We start from the raw sequence: 26,539 nt of genomic DNA on the forward strand, positions 1-26,539 counted from the left end.
CATCTCTTGCCCAAGCCTGAGCGAAGAGAGAGAGTCTGCCCCCCACCAGATCCGGTCCCGGATCGGGGGCCAACATTTCATGCTGTCTTGGTAGCAGTGGCAGGTTTCTTGGCCTGCTTTCCCTTGTTCCAGCCTTGCATTGGTCTCCAAGCTGGCTTGGCTTGAGAAGTATTACCCTCTTGCTTAGAGGACGTAGCACTTTGGGCTGGTCCGTTTTTACGAAAGGGACGAAAATTAGGTCTATTTTTTGCCTTGAAAGGCCGATCCTGAGGAAGGGCGTGGCCCTTACCCCCAGTGATATCAGAGATAATCTCTTTCAAGTCAGGGCCAAACAGCGTTTTCCCCTTGAAAGGAATGTTTAGTAGCTTGTTCTTGGAAGACGCATCAGCCGACCAAGATTTCAACCAAAGCGCTCTGCGCGCCACAATAGCAAACCCAGAATTCTTAGCCGCTAACCTAGCCAATTGCAAAGTGGCGTCTAGGGTGAAAGAATTAGCCAATTTGAGAGCATTGATTCTGTCCATAATCTCCTCATAAGGAGGAGAATCACTATCGAGCGTCTTTATCAGCTCATCGAACCAGAAACATGCGGCTGTAGCGACAGGGACAATGCATGAAATTGGTTGTAGAAGGTAACCCTGCTGAACAAACATCTTTTTAAGCAAACCTTCTAATTTTTTATCCATAGGATCTTTGAAAGCACAACTATCCTCTATGGGTATAGTGGTGCGTTTGTTTAAAGTGGAAACCGCTCCCTCGACCTTGGGGACTGTCTGCCATAAGTCCTTTCTGGGGTCGACCATAGGAAACAATTTTTTAAATATGGGGGGAGGGACGAAAGGAATACCGGGCCTTTCCCATTCTTTATTAACAATGTCCGCCACCCGCTTGGGTATAGGAAAAGCTTCTGGGAGCCCCGGCACCTCTAGGAACTTGTCCATTTTACATAGTTTCTCTGGGATGACCAACTTTTCACAATCATCCAGAGTGGATAATACCTCCTTAAGCAGAATGCGGAGATGTTCCAACTTAAATTTAAATGCAATCACATCAGGTTCAGCCTGTTGAGAAATGTTCCCTGAATCAGTAATTTCTCCCTCAGACAAAACCTCCCTGGCCCCATCAGACTGGGTTAGGGGCCCTTCAGAGATATTAATATCAGCGTCGTCATGCTCTTCAGTATCTAAAACAGAGCAGCCACGCTTACGCTGACAAGGGTTCATTTTGGCTAAAATGTTTTTGACAGAATTATCCATTACAGCCGTTAATTGTTGCATAGTAAGGAGTATTGGCGCGCTAGATGTACTAGGGGCCTCCTGAGTGGGCAAGACTCGTGTAGACGAAGGAGGGAATGATGCAGTACCATGCTTACTCCCCTCACTTGAGGAATCATCTTGGGCATCATTGTCATTATCACATAAATCACATTTATTTAAATGAATAGGAATTCTGGCTTCCCCACATTCAGAACACAGTCTATCTGGTAGTTCAGACATGTTAAACAGGCATAAACTTGATAACAAAGTACAAAAACGTTTTAAAATAAAACCGTTACTGTCACTTTAAATTTTAAACTGAACACACTTTATTACTGCAATTGCGAAAAAACATGAAGGAATTGTTCAAAATTCACCAAATTTTCACCACAGTGTCTTAAAGCCTTAAAAGTATTGCACACCAAATTTGGAAGCTTTAACCCTTAAAATAACGGAACCGGAGCCGTTTTAAACTTTAACCCCTTTACAGTCCCTGGTATCTGCTTTGCTGAGACCCAACCAAGCCCAAAGGGGAATACGATACCAAATGACGCCTTCAGAAAGTCTTTTCTAAGTATCAGAGCTCCTCTCACATGCGACTGCATGCCATGCCTCTCAAAAACAAGTGCGCCACACCGGCGCGAAAATGAGGCTCTGCTTAAGCTTTGGGAAAGCCCCTAAGGAATAAGGTGTCTAATACAGTGCCTGCCGATATTATTATATCAAAATACCCAGATAAAATGATTCCTCAAGGCTAAATATGTGTTAATAATGAATCGATTTAGCCCAGAAACAGTCTACAGTCTTAATAAGCCCTTGTGAAGCCCTTATTTATGATCGTAATAAACATGGCTTACCGGATCCCATAGGGAAAATGACAGCTTCCAGCATTACATCGTCTTGTTAGAATGTGTCATACCTCAAGCAGCAAGAGACTGCACACTGTTCCCCCAACTGAAGTTAATTGCTCTCAACAGTCCTGTGTGGAACAGCCATGGATTTTAGTTACGGTTGCTAAAATCATTTTCCTCATACAAACAGAAATCTTCATCTCTTTTCTGTTTCTGAGTAAATAGTACATACCAGCACTATTTCAAAATAACAAACTCTTGATTGAATAATAAAAACTACAGTTAAACACTAAAAAACTCTAAGCCATCTCCGTGGAGATGTTGCCTGTACAACGGCAAAGAGAATGACTGGGGTAGGCGGAGCCTAGGAGGGATCATGTGACCAGCTTTGCTGGGCTCTTTGCCATTTCCTGTTGGGGAAGAGAATATCCCACAAGTAAGGATGACGCCGTGGACCGGACACACCTATGTTGGAGAAATATATATATTTCCACAAAACCTTAAAGGGACAAAAACCTTAAAGGGACATAAAAGTACAAAAAGAAAATATAGCTATGCGCTGAAACCATGCAAAATGATTACACACATAGTTAAAGTCAGCTCTATAGCAGCAATGCACTACTGGGAGCTAGCTGAACGCATCTCTTGAGCCAATGATAATAGACAAATTTGTGCAGCCACCAATCCCAAGCTAGCCCCACCAGTAGCACATTTCTGCTGCTGAGGATATGCACGTTTTTCAGTGAAGGATACCAAGATAACAAAGTAAATTTGATAACAGAAGTGAATTTTAAAGTGTCTTAAAACAGAATTTATGTTTACCTGATAAATTTCTTTCTCCAACGGTGTGTCCGGTCCACGGCGTCATCCTTACTTGTGGGATATTCTCTTCCCCAACAGGAAATGGCAAAGAGCCCAGCAAAGCTGGTCACATGATCCCTCCTAGGCTCCGCCTACCCCAGTCATTCGACCGACGTTAAGGAGGAATAATAGCATAGGAGAAACCATATGGTACCGTGGTGACTGTAGTTAAAGAAAATAAATTATCAGACCTGATTAAAAAACCAGGGCGGGCCGTGGACCGGACACACCGTTGGAGAAAGAAATTTATCAGGTAAACATAAATTCTGTTTTCTCCAACATAGGTGTGTCCGGTCCACGGCGTCATCCTTACTTGTGGGAACCAATACCAAAGCTTTAGGACACGGATGAAGGGAGGGAGCAAATCAGGTCACCTAAATGGAAGGCACCACGGCTTGCAAAACCTTTCTCCCAAAAATAGCCTCAGAAGAAGCAAAAGTATCAAACTTGTAAAATTTGGTAAAAGTGTGCAGTGAAGACCAAGTCGCTGCCCTACATATCTGATCAACAGAAGCCTCGTTCTTGAAGGCCCATGTGGAAGCCACAGCCCTAGTGGAATGAGCCGTGATTCTTTCGGGAGGCTGCCGTCCGGCAGTCTCGTAAGCCAATCTGATGATGCTTTTAATCCAAAAAGAGAGAGAGGTAGAAGTTGCTTTTTGACCTCTCCTTTTACCTGAATAAACAACAAACAGGGAAGATGTTTGTCTAAAATCCTTTGTAGCATCTAAATAGAATTTTAGAGCGCGAACAACATCCAAATTGTGCAACAAGCGTTCCTTCTTTGAAACTGGTTTCGGACACAGAGAAGGTACGATAATCTCCTGGTTAATGTTTTTGTTAGAAACAACTTTTGGAAGAAAACCAGGTTTAGTACGTAAAACCACCTTATCCGCATGGAACACCAGATAAGGAGGAGAACACTGCAGAGCAGATAATTCTGAAACTCTTCTAGCAGAAGAAATTGCAACTAAAAACAAAACTTTCCAAGATAATAACTTAATATCAACGGAATGTAAGGGTTCAAACGGAACCCCCTGAAGAACTGAAAGAACTAGATTGAGACTCCAAGGAGGAGTCAAAGGTTTGTAAACAGGCTTGATTCTAACCAGAGCCTGAACAAAGGCTTGAACATCTGGCACAGCTGCCAGTTTTTTGTGAAGTAACACCGACAAGGCAGAAATCTGTCCCTTCAGGGAACTTGCCGATAATCCTTTTTCCAATCCTTCTTGAAGGAAGGATAGAATCCTAGGAATCTTAACCTTGTCCCAAGGGAATCCTTTAGATTCACACCAACAGATATATTTTTTCCAAATTTTGTGGTAAATCTTTCTAGTTACAGGCTTTCTGGCCTGAACAAGAGTATCGATAACAGAATCTGAGAAACCTCGCTTCGATAAAATCAAGCGTTCAATCTCCAAGCAGTCAGCTGGAGTGAAACCAGATTCGGATGTTCGAACGGACCCTGAACAAGAAGGTCTCGTCTCAAAGGTAGCTTCCAAGGTGGAGCCGATGACATATTCACCAGATCTGCATACCAAGTCCTGCGTGGCCACGCAGGAGCTATCAAGATCACCGACGCCCTCTCCTGATTGATCCTGGCTACCAGCCTGGGGATGAGAGGAAACGGCGGGAACACATAAGCTAGTTTGAAGGTCCAAGGTGCTACTAGTGCATCCACTAGAGCCGCCTTGGGATCCCTGGATCTGGACCCGTAGCAAGGAACTTTGAAGTTCTGACGAGAGGCCATCAGATCCATGTCTGGAATGCCCCAAAGTTGAGTGACTTGGGCAAAGATTTCCGGATGGAGTTCCCACTCCCCCGGATGCAATGTCTGACGACTCAGAAAATCCGCTTCCCAATTTTCCACTCCCGGGATGTGGATAGCAGACAGGTGGCAGGAGTGAGACTCCGCCCATAGAATAATCTTGGTCACTTCTTCCATCGCTAGGGAACTCCTTGTTCCCCCCTGATGGTTGATGTACGCAACAGTCGTCATGTTGTCTGATTGAAACCGTATGAACTTGGTCCTCGCTAGCTGAGGCCAAGCCTTGAGAGCATTGAATATCGCTCTCAGTTCCAGAATATTTATCGGTAGAAGAGATTCTTCCCGAGACCAAAGGCCCTGAGCTTTCAGGGATCCCCAGACCGCGCCCCAGCCCATCAGACTGGCGTCGGTCGTGACAATGACCCACTCTGGTCTGTGGAATGTCATCCCTCGTGACAGGTTGTCCAGGGACAGCCACCAACGGAGTGAGTCTCTGGTCCTCTGATTTACTTGTATCTTTGGAGACAAGTCTGTATAGTCCCCATTCCACTGACTGAGCATGCACAGTTGTAATGGTCTTAGATGAATGCGCGCAAAAGGAACTATGTCCATTGTCGCTACCATCAACCCGATCACTTCCATGCACTGAGCTACGGAAGGAAGAGGAACGGAATGAAGTATTCGACAAGAGTCCAGAAGCTTTGTCTTTCTGGCCTCTGTTAGAAAAATCCTCATTTCTGAGGAGTCTATAATTGTTCCCAAGAAGGGAACCCTTGTTGACGGGGATAGAGAACTCTTTTCCACGTTCACTTTCCAGCCGTGCGATCTGAGAAAGGCCAGGACGATGTCCATTTATTTAAATGAATAGGAATTCTGGCTTCCCCACATTCAGAACACAGTCTATCTGGTAGTTCAGACATGTTAAACAGGCATAAACTTGATAAGAAAGTACAAAAAACGTTTTGAAATAAAACCGTTACTGTCACTTTAAATTTTAAACTGAACACACTTTATTACTGCAATTGCGAAAAAACATGAAGGAATTGTTCAAAATTCACCAAACTTTCACCACAGTGTCTTAAAGCCTTGAAAATATTGCACACCAATTTTGGAAGCTTTAACCCTTAAAATAACGGAACCGGAGCCGTTTTAAGCTTTAACCCCTTTACAGTCCCTGGTATCTGCTTTGCTGAGACCCAACCAAACCCAAGGGGAATACGATACCAAATGATGCCTTCAGAAGTCTTTTATCAGTATCAGAGCTCCTCTCACATGCGACTGCATGCCATGCCTCTCAAAAACAAGTGCGCAACACCGGCGCGAAAATGAGACTCTGCCTATGCTTTGGGAAAGCCCCTAAAGAATAAGGTGTCTAAAACAGTGCCTGCCGATATAATTATATCAAAATACCCAGAATAAATGATTCCTCAAGGCTAAATAAGTGTTAATATCAATCGATTTAGCCCAAAAAATGTCTACAGTCTAAATAAGCCCTTGTGAAGCCCTTATTTACAATCGTAATAAACATGGCTTACCGGATCCCATAGGGAAAATGACAGCTTCCAGCATTACATCGTCTTGTTAGAATGTGTCATACCTCAAGCAGCAAAGGACTGCAAACTGTTCCCCCAACTGAAGTTAATGCTCTCAACAGTCCTGTGTGGAACAGCCATGGATTTTAGTTACGGTTGCTAAAATCATTTTCCTCATACAAACAGAATTCTTCATCTCTTTTCTGTTTCTGAGTAAATAGTACGTACCAGCACTATTTGAAAATAACAAACTCTTGATTGAATAATGAAAAACTACAGTTAAACACTAAAAAACTCTAAGCCATCTCCGTGGAGATGTTGCCTGTACAACGGCAAAGAGAATGACTGGGGTAGGCGGAGCCTAGGAGGGATCATGTGACCAGCTTTGCTGGGCTCTTTGCCATTTCCTGTTGGGGAAGAGAATATCCCACAAGTAAGGATGACGCCGTGGACCGGACACACCTATGTTGGAGAAAATTATATTTTCTATCATGAAAATGTTGAATTTTATGTCCCTTTACTACTCCGGATTCCCTGTAATAATTCCTAAATTGGTGTTGACAGTGTGTGTAGAAATGCCTTTTATTTCTCCTATATTTTCCCAGTTTGTGGTACCTTTCTCAGCCAGGGATACTCTGTAGTTCTCCAAGTAGATAACCTTCAGCCTGTCCCCAATGATAGGATCACTGTTCACCACTCTTCCAACGGAGGTGATTAATTTGATTATCATTTTAGCCATGTGGTACCCAGGAGCAGCCTGCATGGTAACGCAGAGATCAGCTGTAGCAAATGTCTGTTTTGTTTTACATTTAAATAGGAGAATAGCAATAATATACAATCTACCGTTTCAACATTTCTATAGTACACATTAAAGGGACATTGCACACTAGATTTGTCTTTGCATAAATATTTTGTAGTTGATCCATTTATATAGCCCATCTGGTAGTGTTTTACTAACAATGTATAGTTTTGCTGATTCTCAGACTCCTAACCAAGCCCCACAGTGCCAGATGTATACACACGTTTACAGACTACTCCTGGCTCCTGTTTATGGTATCTGTCTTTTCATATGTAGCCAATTGGGGGAAAGGGGGAGTGTCAGCCCCTCATGTTTTTGCAGCCCCTTTCACTAGGTGCCCAAACCTAACCTCATCAACAGTGCTAAACTGGGAGCTTCTAAGTAAACATTTTACTGTATTTATACAGTAAAATCTTTTAGTGTCTATTACATGCAGTTATATAAAAATTGATGAGCACTGTCCCTTTAACACAGACATCCTTAAACTTGGCCATAGAGAGGTTATGGAACTACATTTCCCATGATGCTCAGTCAGCATATCAGCTGGCTGAGCATCATGGGAAATGTAGTTCCAAAATCTCTGGAGGGCCAAGTTTGAGGATGTCTATTTAACATCCTAATAGCAAATGTTAACACGTGACTATCAAATGGAACATTCAACCTTTACATCAGAACGGTGATTCCCAGAGACGTACAATGAAGTCTATGAGAACCAATATGTAAATGTCACATTTGAATCTTTCATTTAATTTTTCATCGTTAAAGGGACACTGAACCCAAATTTTTTCTTTTGTGATTCAGATAGAGCATGAAATGTTAAGCAACTTTCTAATTTACTCCTATTATCAAATTTTCTTTATTCTCTTGGTATCTTTATTTGAAATACAAGAATGTAAGTTTAGATGTCGGCCCATTTTTGGTGAACAACCTAGGTTGTCCTTGCTGATTGGTGGATACATTCATCCACCAATCAAAAACTGCTGTCCAGAGTCCTGAACCAAGAAAAAAAGCTAAGATGCCTTCTTTTTCAAATAAAGATAGCAAGAGAACAAAGAAACAGATAATAGGAGTAAATTAGAAAGTTGCTTTAAAATTGCACGTTCTTAATGAATCACGAAAGAAAAAATTTGGGTTCAGTGTCCCTTTAAACTTGATATAGGAAAATGTAATTTTTTTGTAGCAAAAATATAAATGTTGAATGTTTTGCAAACAATCACCACTTATTTAGCATGAACAAATGTATCCAGCAAACTAAAAGTTCAATATTTTTACAAATATAGAGCACTCTCCTTGTAGTCAGCTTTATTGCAATAAAGTTTACTAAGTGGAAAGTGCAGAGTTCTCTATGTTTGTGCTCGGATACAGTTTTCCCTTGTGCAGCCCTGGATGTTCTTTAGTGCACCATTATTAATTATTTGTTAAAATTAGCCTTTCATGGTAAGAAATGTCCAAAGAATAGATATAAAAGTATTGTACCTTTCCTCCAATCATAACTGTTCTTGGCACAAATATTTTTGTTGGATCTTTCTTGATTCCTGAAAGACAAGACATTAAGTCAGTGCTAGTGGATCACATATCTGAACGCTGACCGTTTAGAAATAGTTATGATTGTGTGGTGTGTGTGCTAAAGGAAAGTATGATAGATAATACTTTGAAATATAGTAGGAAAATACAAAAAGAGATTTGAAGGACAGTACCAATGTATATATAAATCCAGATGGTCTAAAGATCTGTTCACACCTCCGCACATAGTGTATGTGAACTGAGTCAATCAGCTCCCTGCCTTGTATGTCAACCACACAGCACTCTGAACCAATCAGATAGGCTAAAACATAATGCAAATGGCCAAAGTAAAATGTTTCTCTTTGATGTCCAAAATACTATGGTCCTTAAAGGGTATAAATAGCTCATTGGTACTACAAGTTCCTTGGCATTATGAGAGTGCCTTTGCTACAATGACATTTCCCCAAATACATCATTTTTCCCTTTTAGTAGCTTTCAGTGTGTAAAAATGCAATAAATCAAAATGTCATGAATAAATTGAACAGTGCTATCCAAAGCACAAATTATTTGCATAATTTATCATAAATGTATTTAAAGATAATTTTTACAATAAAAATTGAAAATGTCAAATATTAGCTAATTTTAGCTTAATATTGGCTGAAGTTTTAGCCAGATGGTCACTAAATTCAGCCGGGTGGTGCCCCTCCTTAAAAGGTCCTGGGGAGAACACTGTTGAATAACATAATTTATGATACCAGATAAATTCCTTTACTTCCTGGCAGGGAGAGTCCACAACTTCATTCCTTACTGTTGGGAAATACAACACCTGGCCACCAGGAGGAGGCAAAGACACCCCAGCCAAAAGCTTAAATATCCCTCCCACTTCCCCTATCCCCCAGTCATTCTGCCGAGGGAACAAGGAAAAGCAGGAGAAACATCAGGGTATAAAAGTGCCAAAAGAAATAATATAAAAAAGGAGTCGCCCAACAAAAATAAATTACGGGCGGGGTCGTGGACTCTCCCTGCCAGGAAGGAAAGGAATTTATCTGGTAAGCATAAATTATGTTTTCCTTCCATAAGGCATGGAGAGTCCACAACTTCATTCCTTACTGTTGGGAAAACTATACCCAGACTCCAGAGGACACTGAAGGAATAACGGGAGGGAACAAAAAAAGAGGCAGACCCTATACTGAGGGCACCACAGCCTGCAAAACTTTTCTCCCGAAAGCTGCTTCAGCCGAAGCAAACACATTAAACTTGTAAAATTTAGAAAAAGTGTGTAAGGAGGACCAGGTAGCCGCCTTACAAATCTGATCTATAGAGGCTTCGTTCTTAAAAGCCCAGGAGGAAGCCACTGCTCTAGTGGAATGAGCCGTTATCCTCTCAGGAGGCTGTCGCCCCACTGTCTCATAAGCTAAGCGAATTACACTCCTTAACCAGAAAGATAGGAAAGTTGTAGTAGCCTTCTGCCCCTTACACTTCCCCATATAGATGACAAACAAAGAAGAAGATTGTCTGTCTGAATTCCTTAGTAGCCTGAAGATAGAACTTCAAGGCATGAACAACAATTTCTTGATTAATGCTACGATCCGACACCACCTTAGGGAGAAACCCTAATTTAGTACATAAAACCGCCTTATCAGCATGAAAAACAAGATACGGGGGGTCACATTACAAAGCAGAAATCTCAGAAACTCTGCGCGCAGAGGCAATAGCCAACAAAAAAAGAACCTTCCAAGATAACAATTTAATGTCAACAGTATGCATAAGCTCAAACGGAGCCTGCTGCAAAACACTAAGAACAAGATTTAGGCTCCAAGGCTGAGCCCCAGATCTAAACACAGGTCTGATCCTAGTCAGAGCCTTAACAAAGGACAGCACATCCGGAAGCTCAGTCAATCTCTTGTGCAGTAACACCGACAGAGCCGATATCTGTCCCTTCAGGGAACTAGCAGATAGACCCTTCTCCAGTCTATCCTGGAGAAAATATACAATTCTGGCAACCTTAACCTTATACCAGGAAAAGCCACACTCTTCACACCAGTACAAGTTAGTCCTCCACACTTTATGGTAGATACAACGAGAAACTGGCTTACAAACTTGAACCAGATTGTCGATAACACTCTCAGAAAACCCTCTCTTGGCTAAGACTAGAGGTTCAATCTCCACACAGTCAGCCTCAGAGAATCTAGATTTTGATGAATGAATGGACCCTGTATCAGGAAATCTCTGCGACAAGGTAACCTTCACTGAGGAGATGAGGACATCCCCACTAGATCCGCAAACCACGTCCTTTGCGGCCACGATGGAGCAATCAGAATCACTGATGTTCGCTCCTGCTTGATGCAAGCCACCACACGAGGGAGAAGTGGTAAAGGAGGAAAAATATGAGTCTGAACCTCTATGGTACTAATAGGGCATCTATCAGTTCTGCCTGAGGATCCCTCGACCCGTACCTGGGTAGCTTGGTATTGAGGTGGGATGCCATGAGATCTATCTCCGGTGTCCCCCACTCGCTGCATATCTCTGCAAACACCTCGGGGTGGAGAGACCATTCCCCTGGGTGAAAGGGTTGCCTGCTGAGGAAGTCCGCTTTCCAGTTGTTCACACCCGGAATGTGGATCGCTGACAGCGTACATCTGTGAGTCTCCGACCACTCTAGTATCTGAGATACTTCTCTCATCGCCAAGGGACTTCTCGTTCCCCCCTGATAGTTGATGTAGGCAACCAAGGTTATATTGTCTAATTGGAATCTGATAAACTGGGACGAACCCAGAAGGGGCCAAGCCTTCAAGGCATTGAAGATCGCCCGGAGTTCCAATATATTGATCGGAAGGGAGGACTTCTCCTGAGTCCACAGCCCTTGTGCCTTCTTGGCATCCCAAACGGCTCCCCAGCCGGAAAGGCTTGCGTCCGTAGTCACAATCTCCCAGGACGGTCTCAAAAAGCACGTGCCTTGGGACAGATGATTTGGACAGAGCCACCAAGAGAGCGAGTCTCTCGACAGGTTGTCCAGCACAATCTGTTGAGACAGATCTAAATGGTCTCAACATTCATAGTTGTAAGGGTCTGAGATGAGGGTCTCAAGGAGGCATGGAGGGCAAGACATGCAGTAGTTAGCTTGCAACGTCTCTGATCTGTGAGAAATATTCTCATGGATATGGAGTCTATTATTGTCCCAAGGAAATTGAACCTTGTACTTGGAGTAAGAGAACTCTTTTCCAAGTTTATCTTTCATCCATGTGATCGAAGAAGCCTGAGTAGGGACTCCCCGAGTTTTCTTCTGCTAGACAAAATGATGGTGCCAAGATATTGTCCAGGTAAGACGCTACTGCAATACCTCCTGTTCTGGCAATGGCTAGAAAAGCCCCCAGGACCTTTGAAAATATCCTTGGAGCATTTGCTAGGCCAAACGGAAGAGCTATGAACTGGAAGTGCTGGTCCACAAAGGCAAACCTCAGGAACTGAAAATGTTCCCTGTGTATCGGAACATGAAGGTATGCATCCTTCAGGTCTATGGTGGTCATAAACTGTCCTTCCTGAGGAAGGATAGACCTTATTGTCTCCATCTTGAAAGAGGGAACACTCATAAACTTGGACTTTAAGTCCAGAATTGGATGAAAAGGTCCCTCCTTTTTTGAGAACCACGAAAAGGTTTGAATAAAACCCCAAACCTCTTTCTGCTGTAAACCTCTTTCTGCTTTCCCGTATGCAACCTAAAAAGACAGTCCTCTTTTCTGGTCTTGTAGACAGACTGGAGAGTAGGAATCTGCCCCTGGGCAGATGAGATTTGAATCCTATCTGGTATCCCTGAGATACAACCTCCAGGACCCAAGGATCCTGTACACCCTGGAACCAAGCGTCTGAAAAAAGAGAGACCGTCTGCCCCCTACTCGATCCGATCCCGTATAGGGGGCCGCCCCTTCATGGGGGGCCGCCCCTTCATGCCAATTTGTTCTCCGTGGGCTTTTTAGTCTTTTTGGACTTATTCCAGGACTGAGACGGCTTCCAAGTACGCTTGGGCTGCTCAGACTTGGATAAGGATTGCTGTCATTGTGATTTGTCAGAAAGAAAGGAACAAAAATTAGACAATTGCCGCCCGTAGGCCTATTCTTCTTATCCTGCGGTAGGACGGTACCTTTCCCTCCGGTAACCATAGAAATAATGGAGTCCAGCCCTGGACCGAATAAAATCTTCCCCTTGAAAGGAAGAGAAAGGAGTCTAGATTTAGAAGTCATATCCGCAGACCAAGACTTCAACCAGAAAGCCCGGCGGGCCAGGACCGCAAAGCCAGAAGCCTTTGCATTTAGGCGAATAATCTGCATATTCACTTCACAGATGAAGGAGTTAGCAATTCTCAGAGCTTTAATTCTCTCCTGAAAATTCTCGAGGGGAGTCTCCACCTCAATGAGCTCCGACAGAGTGTCACACCAGTGGGTAGCTGCTCCAGCAACCATGGCTACATCTGCCGCCGGTTGAAATAAAACCCCTGTATGTTGAAACATTTTCCTCAGAAAAGATTCCATTTTCTTATCCATAGGCTCTCTAAAAGTAGAACTATCCTCCAGAGGGATAGTAGTACACTTAGCCAGCGTAGAAATAACGCCATCCACCTTAGGGATGGAGCCCAACAAATCTAATTGAGAGTCAGGGACCGGGAATAATTTTTTAAAAGTAGACGAGGGGGAAAAAGAAGTTCCTATTCTTTCCCATTCGTTACTAATAACGTTCGCCATCTTAACTGGCACAGGAAAAGTCAGAGGGACCTTCCTGTCTTCATAAACCCTGTCTAATTTAGGGATCTTAGGTTTCTCAGGGAGTTTAGCCTCTGAAACCTCTAGCGTAGACAGAACCTCCTTTAATAAAAAACGCAGATGCTCAATTTTAAATCTAAAGGAGGGTTCCCTCCGCTGAAGGAGGTTTAGAAACTGAAGTTTCTGACTCAGAAAGTTCACCCTCTATAGCTACAGAGGTTAACTCATCCTCGGATAGCTGGGACAGTGTAGCTAAATCCGACAAATATTTAGAGGAGAATTATTTTAACCTTTCTCTTACGTTTGCTAGAGGGAGGTAAGGCACTCAGGGCCGCAGACATCGCTGATGCACGGTAAATTCCGCAGGAAAAAAGCCCCCTCCAGATGGAGGCTTAGTAGAGCCGCGGGGAACTACATGTGGATAGAAAGGGTAGTAATCTCTCGGGACACAGATTCCTGAGAGGTAGACGGCTTAGAGGGACTAATAACGCTATGAGTATTAGCAGGCTTGTCTTCCTTCTTAGACTTTAGAACATTGCTTAGGCAAATGGAACAAAATTGAGCAGGCGGGCAAACCACAACCTCCTCATAATATAAACTGGAATTATTAATCCGTACAGAAGGAGCGGAGCCTTCTAATGAAGTATCAGAGTTCTCCATAGCTAAGATTTATCCACAGAAGGACAGAGAAAAAAGAACGCTTTTATTAAAAAAACTGCACCTTTATAATCCCAATGGCTGGCGCACTCACTACCTCCTAGACTCAGACAGCTAACAGTGAAAATGCTCTCCTTAAGAGTGATGTACGCAGCAAGATCGTAGGAAAATGGAAAGAGTGAACCTGGTTACGTGGTGCGTAGGACAGGAATTCCCCTGCTATGAATAAGGTGCTTAGCTATTATGAGATGCGCAACACTCAAAAACGAAAGTTAAACCTGTTTGTTCCGAGCCAAAAGCACACAGTCTATGAGCCGAAAACTCTCACATAAAGCACTTATAACTAACCCCTAGCTGTTCAAATAATCTCCCTGAAGGAGATATTAACCCTTGATCCTATCGAGACATAAAGGAGCCACACTGTGACCCTGTACAGCAAAAGTGTATATATAAAACGGTCTTACCCTCCAGGATCCATGCTGTGGAACAGGCACAGCCTCTCAAGTGTGACAGTCTTGCAGCGGCGCTCTGACATGGACTTGAGTGTGTAACAGCAAGTAGTGAAACTCGTCAACACTGATTGCTCAGGAGTTGTTAGGCGACAGTCTGGATGGGTTCGCAGAAAAACTTTCCCTGCATCTCCAGACTCTAACTTTCATCAATATTATAACTGAGAGGTTGACATGATTACTTAAAACTCCAGTCCTTTCTTGAAGGGAACATACCCATTACAGGACTATCCAAATCTTCTGAAACTTGTCTGCCACCTCCTATAGTGACGAAAGGCAAAGAATGACTGGAGGATAGGGGAAGTGGGAGTCATATTTAAGCCTTTGGCTTCGGTGTCTTTGCCTTCTCTTGGTGGCCAGGTGTTGTATTTCCCAACCGTAAGGAATGAAGTTGTGGACTCTCCCTGCCTTATGGAAGGAAATGTTATTTTGCCACACATATTGTCTGTTGCATACTTACGGTTATAGAGGGTAATGATATGTAAACAGTTTAGTATCTGCCTCTTGTATTCATGGATTCTCTTGACGTGTACATCAAACAATGAAGATGGATTGATTTTCACATTATATTCCTCTTCTAAATAAACTGAAAACTTCAGCTTGTTCTCCTAAAATGAATAAACCAATAGCATTAATATCACTCGTAGCCAGAATGGGCTCACAGGAAACAGCTAATAAGCATGAAAGAAAAAAAATGCGTATTTTAAATGCTTCCCTGTACTGCAGTCCACCTAAGGAATTAAAAGTAATAATCCTTTATAAAATGGTAAGATAGATGCCAGTATTTTGTTTTAGTTTATCCCAATTAAATTACAAACTTGTCTTAAATGCTAAATACTTTTCATGCACCTCCCTCTACCTATGGGTGGTGCCATTTTGGAACCTAGATTATACTGCAGGCATCTGAAGGAAAGTTATTGATGTATGCACACACATGTCAGCACTCAAATGCAATGAAAGCTAGATTTAAACATGGTGGCACCCACAACCTCAATACTATACTTAAACATTTATTTAGTGTTTAATGTCCCTTTAAGATTCAAAACAGATCATAAAAACATAACTTATTTTTTTTAAGTTAGTAACCTTGCTACAGAATGATCAGCATTTTAAATGTATTCAGCAAGCTATGACCTTATGATTTCCTGATTTGATGAGGTTCCTAGAAAGGTTTATTGCATTATGTGAATACACATTACTTCCTGATCCAGTTCTTCAATATTACACATATCCTTATGATAACATAAAAAATACCTGCTTCACTTTGGCTACATCATGAATAAAACTTTCATCATTAACGAAGACTAATAACTTCTTCAGCTGGCTTAAGTCAGTTGCAAAATCGTCTCCAATTCTCTGTAAAGAAAAAGCAAAAACATGAAGTTCAATAAAAGTTTACTTCCAAATTTATTTCAATTGAATCCTTATTGTGGTTTCAATTTTACCAGCTACATGAAGACTGAGATGCTTTCCATTTAAGCACTTCAGTATACAATGAGGAACAGATACAACATCTATACAAAACCTACTTATAGTATAATAACTACAAATATCCAAAATCTAAATCAAGAAAACAACAGCTGGGGAGGAGTCTGGGGTGTAACTGAGCTACAAGTGTTGAGTCAATTAGAGACTAAGGGGCGGATTTATCAAGTGTCTGGTGGACATGATCCACTGTAGCAATCATGTCCGCCAGACATGGATAAATGCCGACAGAAACTCCTGTTTCCAGCGAGCCTGAAGGCTTGCACGGAAACAGGTGCATTAGGCAAAATACGGGCCATGATAAATCGGCCCCCAAGGGGGCGCAACTGGAGGAAAACCAATGGGCAGGCTGTTTTTGGGGTTTAGTTCAAGAAATTTGTTTTCATGCTTGGTGATTTGGGCAGGTGTCAGGGCAGTCTCTATGCAGGCCTAGAGCCCTATAAATAGGTTAAAGGAAGTGGTTGGAGGGACATCAGGACACTACTCCTAACATGTGACAATTCCCAACATGTCACAACTGGGAGCTCAGTATTAGTAAAGGTGTGATTACAGGAACATAACAATGCTCTTGTGGTATAATATTAGATCTCACTAAAATTGCATATTGTGGAATGAAATTTTACCTCAGAAATTATGTCAGAAAGGCCTGGGTTACACAGCATTAGCCAACGTCTTGGAGTGATTCCATTTGTCTTGTTTTGGAATTTCTCTGGTTCAACGTCATAAAAATCTTTGAAACTATAAAATAAACATATAGAAGTTTCATATAGGAACTGGTAAATTCACAACCTAAATTATGGGAATGGAATTCAGGAATGTGGTGCAACTATTTAGACCACTGTTTTTCGAACCTGTTCTCAGGCCTACCTAACAGGACAGATTATCAGGATTACCTTAGGTGAGAGCAGGTTAATGACCATGTTTACTAATCAACTAATTATTTCACCTGTGCTTCAGTTCAGAGTTCCTCAAAATCTGGCCTGTTAGGGATGCCTAAGGACAGGTTTGAAAACCAATAGATTTAGCCTGTTTTGTAAACAATAAATATACCTGCATACCTTTCAATATATGTGAAGAAATCTCAGTGACTAAAAGCCCAGGTAACAACATTTTACTCTGGGAAACTACTATTATTACTAGTAGGCATTATAGGTTCATAATTTGATATAACATAGTTAATTTTAATAATGGTAGCTCCCTTGATGTTTTTGTTGTGTATCAGAATACATTGTTACTCTCTCTCTGTCTCTGAGTGGCTGTTATCTACTCCTTATTCTCAACAAATTATATATTTTTTCAACTTATTGCAAATCAATTATTGCTGTTTGTCTAGTGGGGGGTACATGACCACTCCATGCATTGTGTATAATTGTTGGGGTGATGGTTCAGTGAACGTCAGAATACCCAGTGCTTAGGATAGCACAAAAACAAAACACATCTGCTATTCTGAAAAATACTGAGAAATTTTCAAAGGTAATTTAAAGGGACATAATACTCATATGCTAAATCACTTGAAACTGATGCAGTATAACTGTAAAAAGCTGTCAGGAAAATATCACCTGAGCATTTCTATGTAAAAAAGGAAGATATTTTACCTCACAATCTCCTCAGCTCAGCAGAGTAAGTTCTATGTAAAAAGTTATACTTCACCTGCTCCCAGTTGCAGGTAAAAATAAAAAAAAATGAAGAAATTAACAGCAGCCAATCAGCATCAGCAGTGCTGAGGTCATGAACTCTTACTGTGATCTCTTAACTCTCATGAGATTTCATAGTAACTGATTGGTGAAATAATATGAGAGTTCACGAGGCTCATCCTTTCAGCTGTCCCAGGACAGACACACTAAAATGCTGCTTAGAAATCCTTTACAATGGGAGGTGGCTATTGAGGAACTTTTGAGGTAAAATATCTTTCTTTTTTACATAGAGTTGTTCAGGAGATATTTTCTAGTCAGCTTTTTACAGCTATACTGCATCACTTTCAAGTGTTTAAACATTTGGGTATTATGGCCCTTTAACTAATACATGTTAAGCTTCAAAAATAATTTTTCATGAACAATATGAAAGCAACATCCCTGTATATGGAAAAACAATAAATCTCTAGAATGTCGCTGGAATTGCTAACAATATGGGGGCAATCCAATCAGATTAGCTGAAGATTGTTGTGTATATATATATTTGTTCCAATACATTATACCAATATGATCGATCTACTCACACAGAACGCTTCACAATTTCCGAATGGATTCTGGCCACTCCATTTACAGCATGAGATCCAATCACACACAGGTTGGCCATGTTGATCCTTTTACAATCGCCTTCTTCAACTACAGACATCCTCCTCAAACGGTCTAAGTCCCCAGGATACAGGGCTGCAACATGCTGCAAACACAAGAAAGAAACCATAAGCTCAGAAGGAGTAAAAAAACGCCACCAACTGGGAACCACTGATGTACTTCATTTATGCCTATTTATTGTGACTGAAGGAAAAATCTTCGCTGTCTGATTTATAATTATACGTTCTTAAAAGCAACTAAAAAGGCATAGAATAAAGCTGAATATAGAAACGTTAACTCTTTTTTTTTTAGAGTAAAAAATTATATTCAATCAATAAAGAGTTATTACACTAAACCAGGGGTGGGCAACTATCGGCCCTCCAGATGTTATGCACTGCATCTCCCAAAGCATCATGGGAGATGTATAGTCCACAACATCTGGAGGGCCAGTAATTACCCACCCCTGCACTAAACTATTATTCAAAACCCTAATACTTTTTGGTATTTTAATTGGTGGTTTAGATATCTAACCAGATCTTGTTTCAAGATATCCGAAAAATCTGACCTGGTAGTGATAAATATATAGATAGATGATAGATAGATAGATAGATGATAGATAGATAGGTAGATGATATATAGATAGCTGATATATAGATATATAGATAGATAGATAGATAGATAGATAGATAGATAGGTAGATGATATATAGATAGCTGATATATAGATATATAGATATATAGATAGATAGATAGATAGATAGATAGATAGGTAGATGATATATAGATAGCTGATATATAGATATATATATAGATAGATAGGTAGATGATATATAGATAGCTGATATATAGATATATAGATAGATAGATAGATAGATAGATAGGTAGATGATATATAGATAGCTGATATATAGATATATAGATAGATAGATGACATATATATAGATAGATAGATGATATAGATAGATAGATAAATAGAAGTTGTATTAAAATAACGGATACATAATCTTACATCCAGATGTTTTTGGTTAATTGCATAGATAATCTCTAGGTGGCGAGGCAGCAGTTTCTCAAACAAATGGACAGGCCAGCGTTCCAGAGCTTCCGGGAGCACTGTGTGGTTCGTATACGCACAGGTCTTCTTAGTAACTTCCCAGGCCTAAAAACAGTCAGATGCATGATTCATTTTACTTTAGATATTTTTTTTAATGTTGCAGTATATAGAGCAACTAGGAGTTAGAAACTGTAGAAAGCTCTTTTATATCTGATCCTAACTGGAGTTAAAGGGACAGTCTACACCAGAATATTTATTGTTTTAAAAGATAGATAATCCCTTTATTACCCATTCCCTAGTTTTGCATAACCAACACAGTTCTATTAATACACATTTTACCTCTGTGATTACCTTGTATCTAAGCCTCTGCAAACTGCTCCCTTATTTCAGTTCTTTTGACAGACATGCATTTTAGCCAATCAGTTCTGACTCCTAGGAACTCCACGAGCATGAGCACAGTGTTATCTATATGACACACATGAACTAACACCCTCTAGTGGCGAAAAACTGTCAAAATGCCCTGAGAGAAGAGGCAGCCTTCAATGGCTTAGAAATTAGCATATGAACCTCCTAGGTTTAGCTTTCAACTAAGAATACCAACAGAACAAAGCAAAATTGGTAATAAAAGTCAATTGGAAAATTGTTTAAAATGACATGCCCTATCAGAATCATGAAAGTTTATTTTGGACTAGACTGTCCCTTTAAGATAAACAACAATCATGAATCCTTTTAAGGGGTGTGTGTCCAGACTGCAAAACAATTCAAATATTGCTAACAAAATTAGTTTTAAACGCTTTGTGTAGAAATAAACACAACTTTAATGTTCTTTTTAAACATATTAACATTTATACTGAAAATGTATGTATGTGCACAACTGATACTGACGTATCCATTGCTCAGTGTCTGACAATGTAATGGTGCACAAGGACAAGGGTGCACTTTAAAAATGAAATCCTGCAGCCAATATAAATCACATTACACTGCTTATAGCATCTTGAAATCGCCTATATTTTTATGGGCATATGTTTTCCTATTTTGACTATTTTGATAAAAGCTCACGACCTTTTCATTTGCGAGAAAAGACAGTGAGAACTGGAGGTCGGAACTGTTTAGAATTCATATACGCCCATGTTCAGCCTATTTTATGAAAAAACAACAATTACACTTTGTATTTTGTACTAATAAGTACTAATTCGGTGTGTTGTTTGCACATCTAGTGTACTTAAATGACAATGTATGCTGTGCACATATTATACCATTTATTCCTGTGTACTTTATATATAAATTTTAAGTTTTTGATAAAATACGATATTTAGTGAACAATTTTGCTTTGATTTTTGATGCACCTTAACAATACAATTTTTTTCTGTGTATTTTTGTGTGAATGGTTCAATTATTCGCTTTGTATGATTTTTAAATAATGATTTTAATTGTACATCTCCTTCTGATATGAAAATGCAGTAAATGCTAGACATGTGCGGTTCGATTCGTTCAGAATCGAAATTCGGACAAATTTGTTAAATTCGGAGATTCGGATCGATTCGAATTTCCAAATTACGGTAGTACCGAATCTACCGAATAAATCCGAATTAGTTCGGATTTATTCGTTACATTCGGATGGCCATGGATTACACTAGTATTGTACAGTATATTAGGTTATATCACTCTGCTATGGGTTACACCTAATATACAGTACATAATACTAGTCTAATACACAGCACATACCGAAATTCCGAATTTCCGATTCGAACCGAAGCCAAATTTATTCGAATCCGAAACGAATTCATTAGAATTTTTCCGAATTCGAATCGATCTGATCCGAAATGTTAAAACATCTGAATCGATCCGAACCGAACCAAATTTTTCGGCTGTGCACAAGTCTAGTACTAAATGCCCCTTTGCGCGACATCCTGTTTTCAGGGTAAATAGTGGCTTTTCAGGGAAATAGAATAATCTCCCCCTAAATTCCTTACCAGTGACAAAGAAAGAAGTCACATTGTTATCTTACCTTGTCCCAGGGCAATTGTTCTAAATCTACAAGGATTCTCATGAGTTCAGGAATGGCGAGTGCAGGGTGGGTGTCATTCAGCTGAATTGCCACCTGGGAAGACACATTCACGGTCATAAAAAGCTGTGCAAAGCTAAATAACTGTTTTTATCCACAATTACACCAAGATTTTACTCTAGGGCCAGTGGCATTGTGGGATGTAAACCTATTGAGCTCTACAGCATCTACTAACTACTGCATAAATAACATAAAAAAACACACACTAGGTGCACTCCTGTTAACATCTGAAATTACTTTTTTTATTACATCTTCTGTTTTAAATGGATATGGTTGGGAGAAAACATACTGCTCTAAAAAAGGAAGTTTTATTGCTAAACGCTCATGTAACAAGCACTGCAAAGACACGGGGCATACAGACCATTTTATTAAAACATTCTCTAAGTCTACTTACATATCCTAGTTGGTGCATATTTACTTAGCTCCAACCACTAGGCTGCCCGTTCACTGTACATTTTTTACAAATTTCAAGTTGGTGGTAGCTACAGCCAATCAGAAGCCACTTGAAGTAAGGAGATTGTGCTCCTGCACCTCTATGTCAGAGGATTTGTAATGTTATAAGGATTGGACCATTTAAAAAAACCAGCAAAGATAATATGCACTGGGCGCCACACATTTTATTTAAATATTTTGTGTCCCTTTAAGCTACATGTGCTAGAAAAAACAACAACTTTTAAATTGTATTATAGATATTACTTTCCTCTGCCTTATGCAGAAAAAAGTACTGGTCTATTCAAATTATGAGATGCATTTAGATTACAGATTATTTTATCATGTTATATCTACATGAATACCATTACATGCCAATGGGATTTACGTCTGTATAAAATGTTTGTATGTTTCTCAAATGCAATAGAAACTAGCCGTATATAAGACACTTGTACGGAACATTTTACTAATATACCTTGTCCGGGAATGTATCAAAGCAGGTTCTTACAGGGTCCCTACATCCAAACTTGGAGGATTTAAAGCGTCGAATAATATCTTGCAGGGTCGCAGCTACAACAAAATACTCCTGTTTCAGCCGCAACTCCTTCCCTTCAAAGAACTAAAAAAAAAAAATGGGGAAAAATAACTGAGATTAACATGTAATATCTGAAAAAATAAAAATGACTTCTCATTATAAATGTGAACTACTATATTGTAAAACTAAATTAATGTATGTTTTTTTGCAGGGGTGGAAAAATTGCATTGTTATATTGCTATTAAACCATTTATTGACACAATTCAGTTATAGGGATGGAGAAGTGGCCCATTAACTTTAATACATAATTTCCACCAAAAAAACAAAATGCAATTTTAGCAAAACATTTTGTATATTTTATGTTTGCTAAGTATCCTAAGACTGTCTTCTTTATAACATAAATTATGCTTACCAGATAATTTCCTTTCCTTCTGTATGAGGAAAGTGTACGGCTTCATTCCTTACTTGTGGGAATACAGAACCTGGTCACCAGGAGAAGGCAAAGATACCCCAGCCAAAGGCTTAAATACCTCCCCCACTTCCCTCATATCCCAGTCATTCTGCCAAGGGAACAATGAACAGTAAGAGAAATATCAGGGTATAAATGGTGCCAGAAGAACAAAACAAAATTTAGGTCCGCCCTTCGGAGAATACGGGCGGTGGCCATGGACTCTCCTCATACAGAAGGAAAGGAAATTATCTGCTTAGCTTAATTTATGTTTTCCTTCTTAATATGAGGAGAGTACATGGCTTCGTTCCTTACTTGTGGGAAACATATACCCAAGCTCCAGAGGACACTGAATGAACGGTAGGGCAAAAAAGGGGGCGGACCCTATTCTGAGGGCACCACAGCCTGCAAAACCTTTCTCCCAAAAGCTGCTTCAGCCAAAGGAAAAACATCAAACTTGTAAAATTTAGAAAAGGTATGTAAGGAGGACCAGGTAGCCGCCCTACAAATCTGATCCATAGAGGCCTCATTCTTGAAGGCCCAAGAGGAAGCCACTGCTCTAGTTGAATGAGCCTTAATCCTCTGAGGAGGCTTATGTCCCACTGTCTCATAAGCTAAGCGAATAATGCTCCTCAACCAAAAAAGATAAGGAAGTGGATGAGGCCTTCTGCCCCCTACGCTTCCCAAAATAGACAACAAACAAAGAAGAAGTCTGTCTAAACTCCTTCATAGCCTGAAGATAGAACTTCAAGGCCCGAACCACATCCAAATTATGAAGTAACCATTTCATCGAAGAAGGATTAGGACACAAGGAAGAAACCACAATCTCTCTCAGAGAAACCTCTCTTGGCTAGGACTAAGCGTTCAATCTCCACGCAGTCAGCCTCAGAAAATCTAGATTTTGATGAACAAAAGTACCATGTTCCAGCAAATCCCTGTGACCAGGTAACTTCCATGGAGGAGATGACGACATCCCCACTAGATCCGCGAACCACATCCTTCGCGGTCACGATGGAGCAATCAGTATCACTGATGCCTGCTCCTGCTTGATGCAGGTCACTACTCGAGGAAGGAGAGGTAATGGCGGAAAAAGGTATATTAGACTGAACCTCCAAGGCACCACTAATGCATCTATTAGCTCCGCCTGAGGATCCCTGCATCTCGATCCATACCTGGGTAGCTTGGTATTGAGCGGGGGACGCCATGAGATCTATCTCCGGAGTCCCCCACCTGTTGCATATATCCGCAAACACCTCGGGATGGAGAGACCATTCCCCGGATGAAAGGATTGTCTGCTGAGAAAATCTGCTTCCCAGTTGTCCACACCTGGAATGTGGATCGCTGACAGTGAACAGTTGTGGGCCTCCACCCACTCCAGAATCCTCTCTGGTGGTTGATGTAAGCCACAAGGTGATATTATCTGATTGGAATCTGATAAACTGGGACGAACCCAGACAGGGCCAAGTCTTCAGAGCATTGAAGATTGCTCAAAGTTCCAGAATGTTGATCGGAATAGAGCTCTCCTCCCGAGACCAAAGGCCCTGAGCCTTCTGGGCATCCCACACTGCTCCCCATTCTGAGAGACTCACATCTGTAGTCACAATCTCCCAAGATGGTCTTAAAAAGGATGTCCCTCTAGACAGGTGATCTGGACAGAGCCACCAAGAGAGCGATTCTCTCTACCGGTTTTCCAGAGAGATCTGTTGCGACAGATTCAAATGATTGCCGTTCACTGTCTTAGCATGCACAGCTTTAACGGTCTGAGACGGAACCTAGCAAAGGGAATTATGTCCATGCTGGACACCATGAGACCAATCACCTTCATACACTGCGCCACAGAGGACCTTGAGGAGGTCCGGAGGGCAAAACATGCTACTGCAATGCCCTGGGTTCTGGCCACGGCTAAGAGAGTCCCGAGAACCTTTGTGAAAATTCTTGGGGCAGTAGCTAGGCCAAACGGAAAAGCAATAAACTGGAAGTGTTGGTCCAGAAAGGCAAACCTTAGGAACTGAAAGTGTTCCCTGTGGATTGGGACATGAAGGTAAGCATTCTTCAGATCTATAGTGGTCATGAACTGTCCCTTCTGGACTAAGGGAAGGATAGACCTTATCGTCTCCATCTTGAACGAGGGGACGTTCAGAAACTTGTTTAAGCACTTTAGGTTCAGAATCGAACGGAAAGTTCCCTCTTTCTTTGGGACCACGAAAAGGTTTGAGTACTATCCCAAGTCTCGTTCCTCTATGGGAACTAGGACAATGACTCCTAAGGACAGATCCCGAACGCACACCAGAAAGGAATCCCTCTTCTCTGGTTTTGATGACAGATTTGAGAGAAGGAATCTGCCCTTGGGTGGAAGAGACTTGAACCCAATTCTGTAACCCTGACCAATGACCTCCAGGACCCAAGGATCCTGCACATCCCTGAACGAAGCTTCTGAGAAGAGCGAAAGTCTGCCCCCTACCTGATTCATAGACGGACCGGGGGTGACCCCTTCATGCTGATTTAGTTTCAGCGGGCTTCTTGCTCTGCTTGGACTTATTCCAGGACTGAGCTGGCTTATAAGTCTTAGGTTGCTCTGTCTTAGAGGAGGATTGCTGGTGCTGGGATTTATCAGAACGAAAGGAACGAAAATTATTAGATTGTCCCTTAGATCTGTTCTTTTTATCTTGCTGTAGGAAGGCACCCTTGCCCCCTGTAATCAAACAAAATTTTACCCTTGAATGGAAGGGAAAGGAGTCTGGACTTGGAAGTCAAGTCCGCAGACCAGAACTTCAGCCACAGAGCCCGGTGGGCCTGAACAGAAAACCAAGCAGTTTTAGAATTTAAACGAATAATTAGCATTTTCGCATTACAAATAAAATAATTATCGACCCTTAAAGCCTTAATTCTATCAAGAATAACATTGAGGGGAATTTCCACCTCGATCAATTCCAATAAGGAGTCACACCAGTAGATAGGTGCTCCCGCAACTGTGGAGACTGCCACCGCTGGTTGAAATAAATATCCTGAATGTTGAAACATCTTTCTTAACGGAGTTTCCATCTTTTTATCCATGGGCTCTTTGAACGAAAAACTATCTTCCAGTGGGATAGTATTTTTTGCAAGCGTGGAGACAGCACCATCCACCTTAGGGACGGAACCCCACAACTCCAATTGAGAGTCCGGGACCAGGAACAGTTTCTTAAAGGCAGACGAAGGGGTGAAGGAAGAACCAATCCTCTCCCATTTGTTCTTAATAATGTTTGCCATCTTTACAGGAACAGGGAAAGTCTGAGGAACAAGCCTGTCTTCGTAAACTCTATCCAGTTTAGGAATTAAAGGTTCTTCAAGCAGTTTGGCCTCTGGAACCTCTAAGGTAGCCAGAACTTACTTTAAAAGAAAGCGCAAGTGCTCCATCCTAAATCTAAAATCTGGTTCCTCCGCAATCTGAGGCATAGAGGCAGCCGATTCAGACCCAGAAAGTTCACACTCTGAAGTATCAGAAAGAGCTTCAGATAACCGTTTATCAGCTACAGCCAATAAACTAGATGATGACCCCGTAGCAATATTTGACCTTTCGCTTGCGCTTAGCAGGGCGAGGTAAAGCACTAATGATCGCAGACACCGCCGGTTGTAACTGCGCAGTGAAGTCTGGAGTTAAAAGGCCTCCTCCAGATGGAGGATCAGGTGTGCTATGAGAAAACTGCATGTGTATTAGGAGATGAAAGCATGGTGCGCACCTCACGGGACGGGGACCCCTCAGAGGTGGAAGGCTCAGTGGTATTAAA

The 26,539-nt window shown here is 41.2% G+C and overlaps 1 protein-coding gene across 1 annotated transcript in view; it reads right to left on the bottom strand.

Annotated features, from left to right (window-relative positions):
• Positions 1 to 26,539, bottom strand: part of PYGB (glycogen phosphorylase B) — a gene marked incomplete in the record, with an annotated part of 274,969 nt that overhangs the window by 60,011 nt on the left and 188,419 nt on the right. Inside the window, 9 exon segments of the mRNA XM_053711965.1 lie at positions 6,881 to 7,022; positions 8,541 to 8,599; positions 14,948 to 15,095; positions 15,742 to 15,843; positions 16,596 to 16,710; positions 18,188 to 18,351; positions 19,254 to 19,400; positions 21,304 to 21,396; positions 22,265 to 22,408. Of these exon segments, the coding sequence (XP_053567940.1) occupies positions 6,881 to 7,022; positions 8,541 to 8,599; positions 14,948 to 15,095; positions 15,742 to 15,843; positions 16,596 to 16,710; positions 18,188 to 18,351; positions 19,254 to 19,400; positions 21,304 to 21,396; positions 22,265 to 22,408 (1,114 nt within the window).

This window comes from Bombina bombina, chromosome 4 (assembly GCF_027579735.1).
Source record: "Bombina bombina isolate aBomBom1 chromosome 4, aBomBom1.pri, whole genome shotgun sequence".
Classification (NCBI taxonomy): domain Eukaryota; kingdom Metazoa; phylum Chordata; class Amphibia; order Anura; family Bombinatoridae; genus Bombina; species Bombina bombina.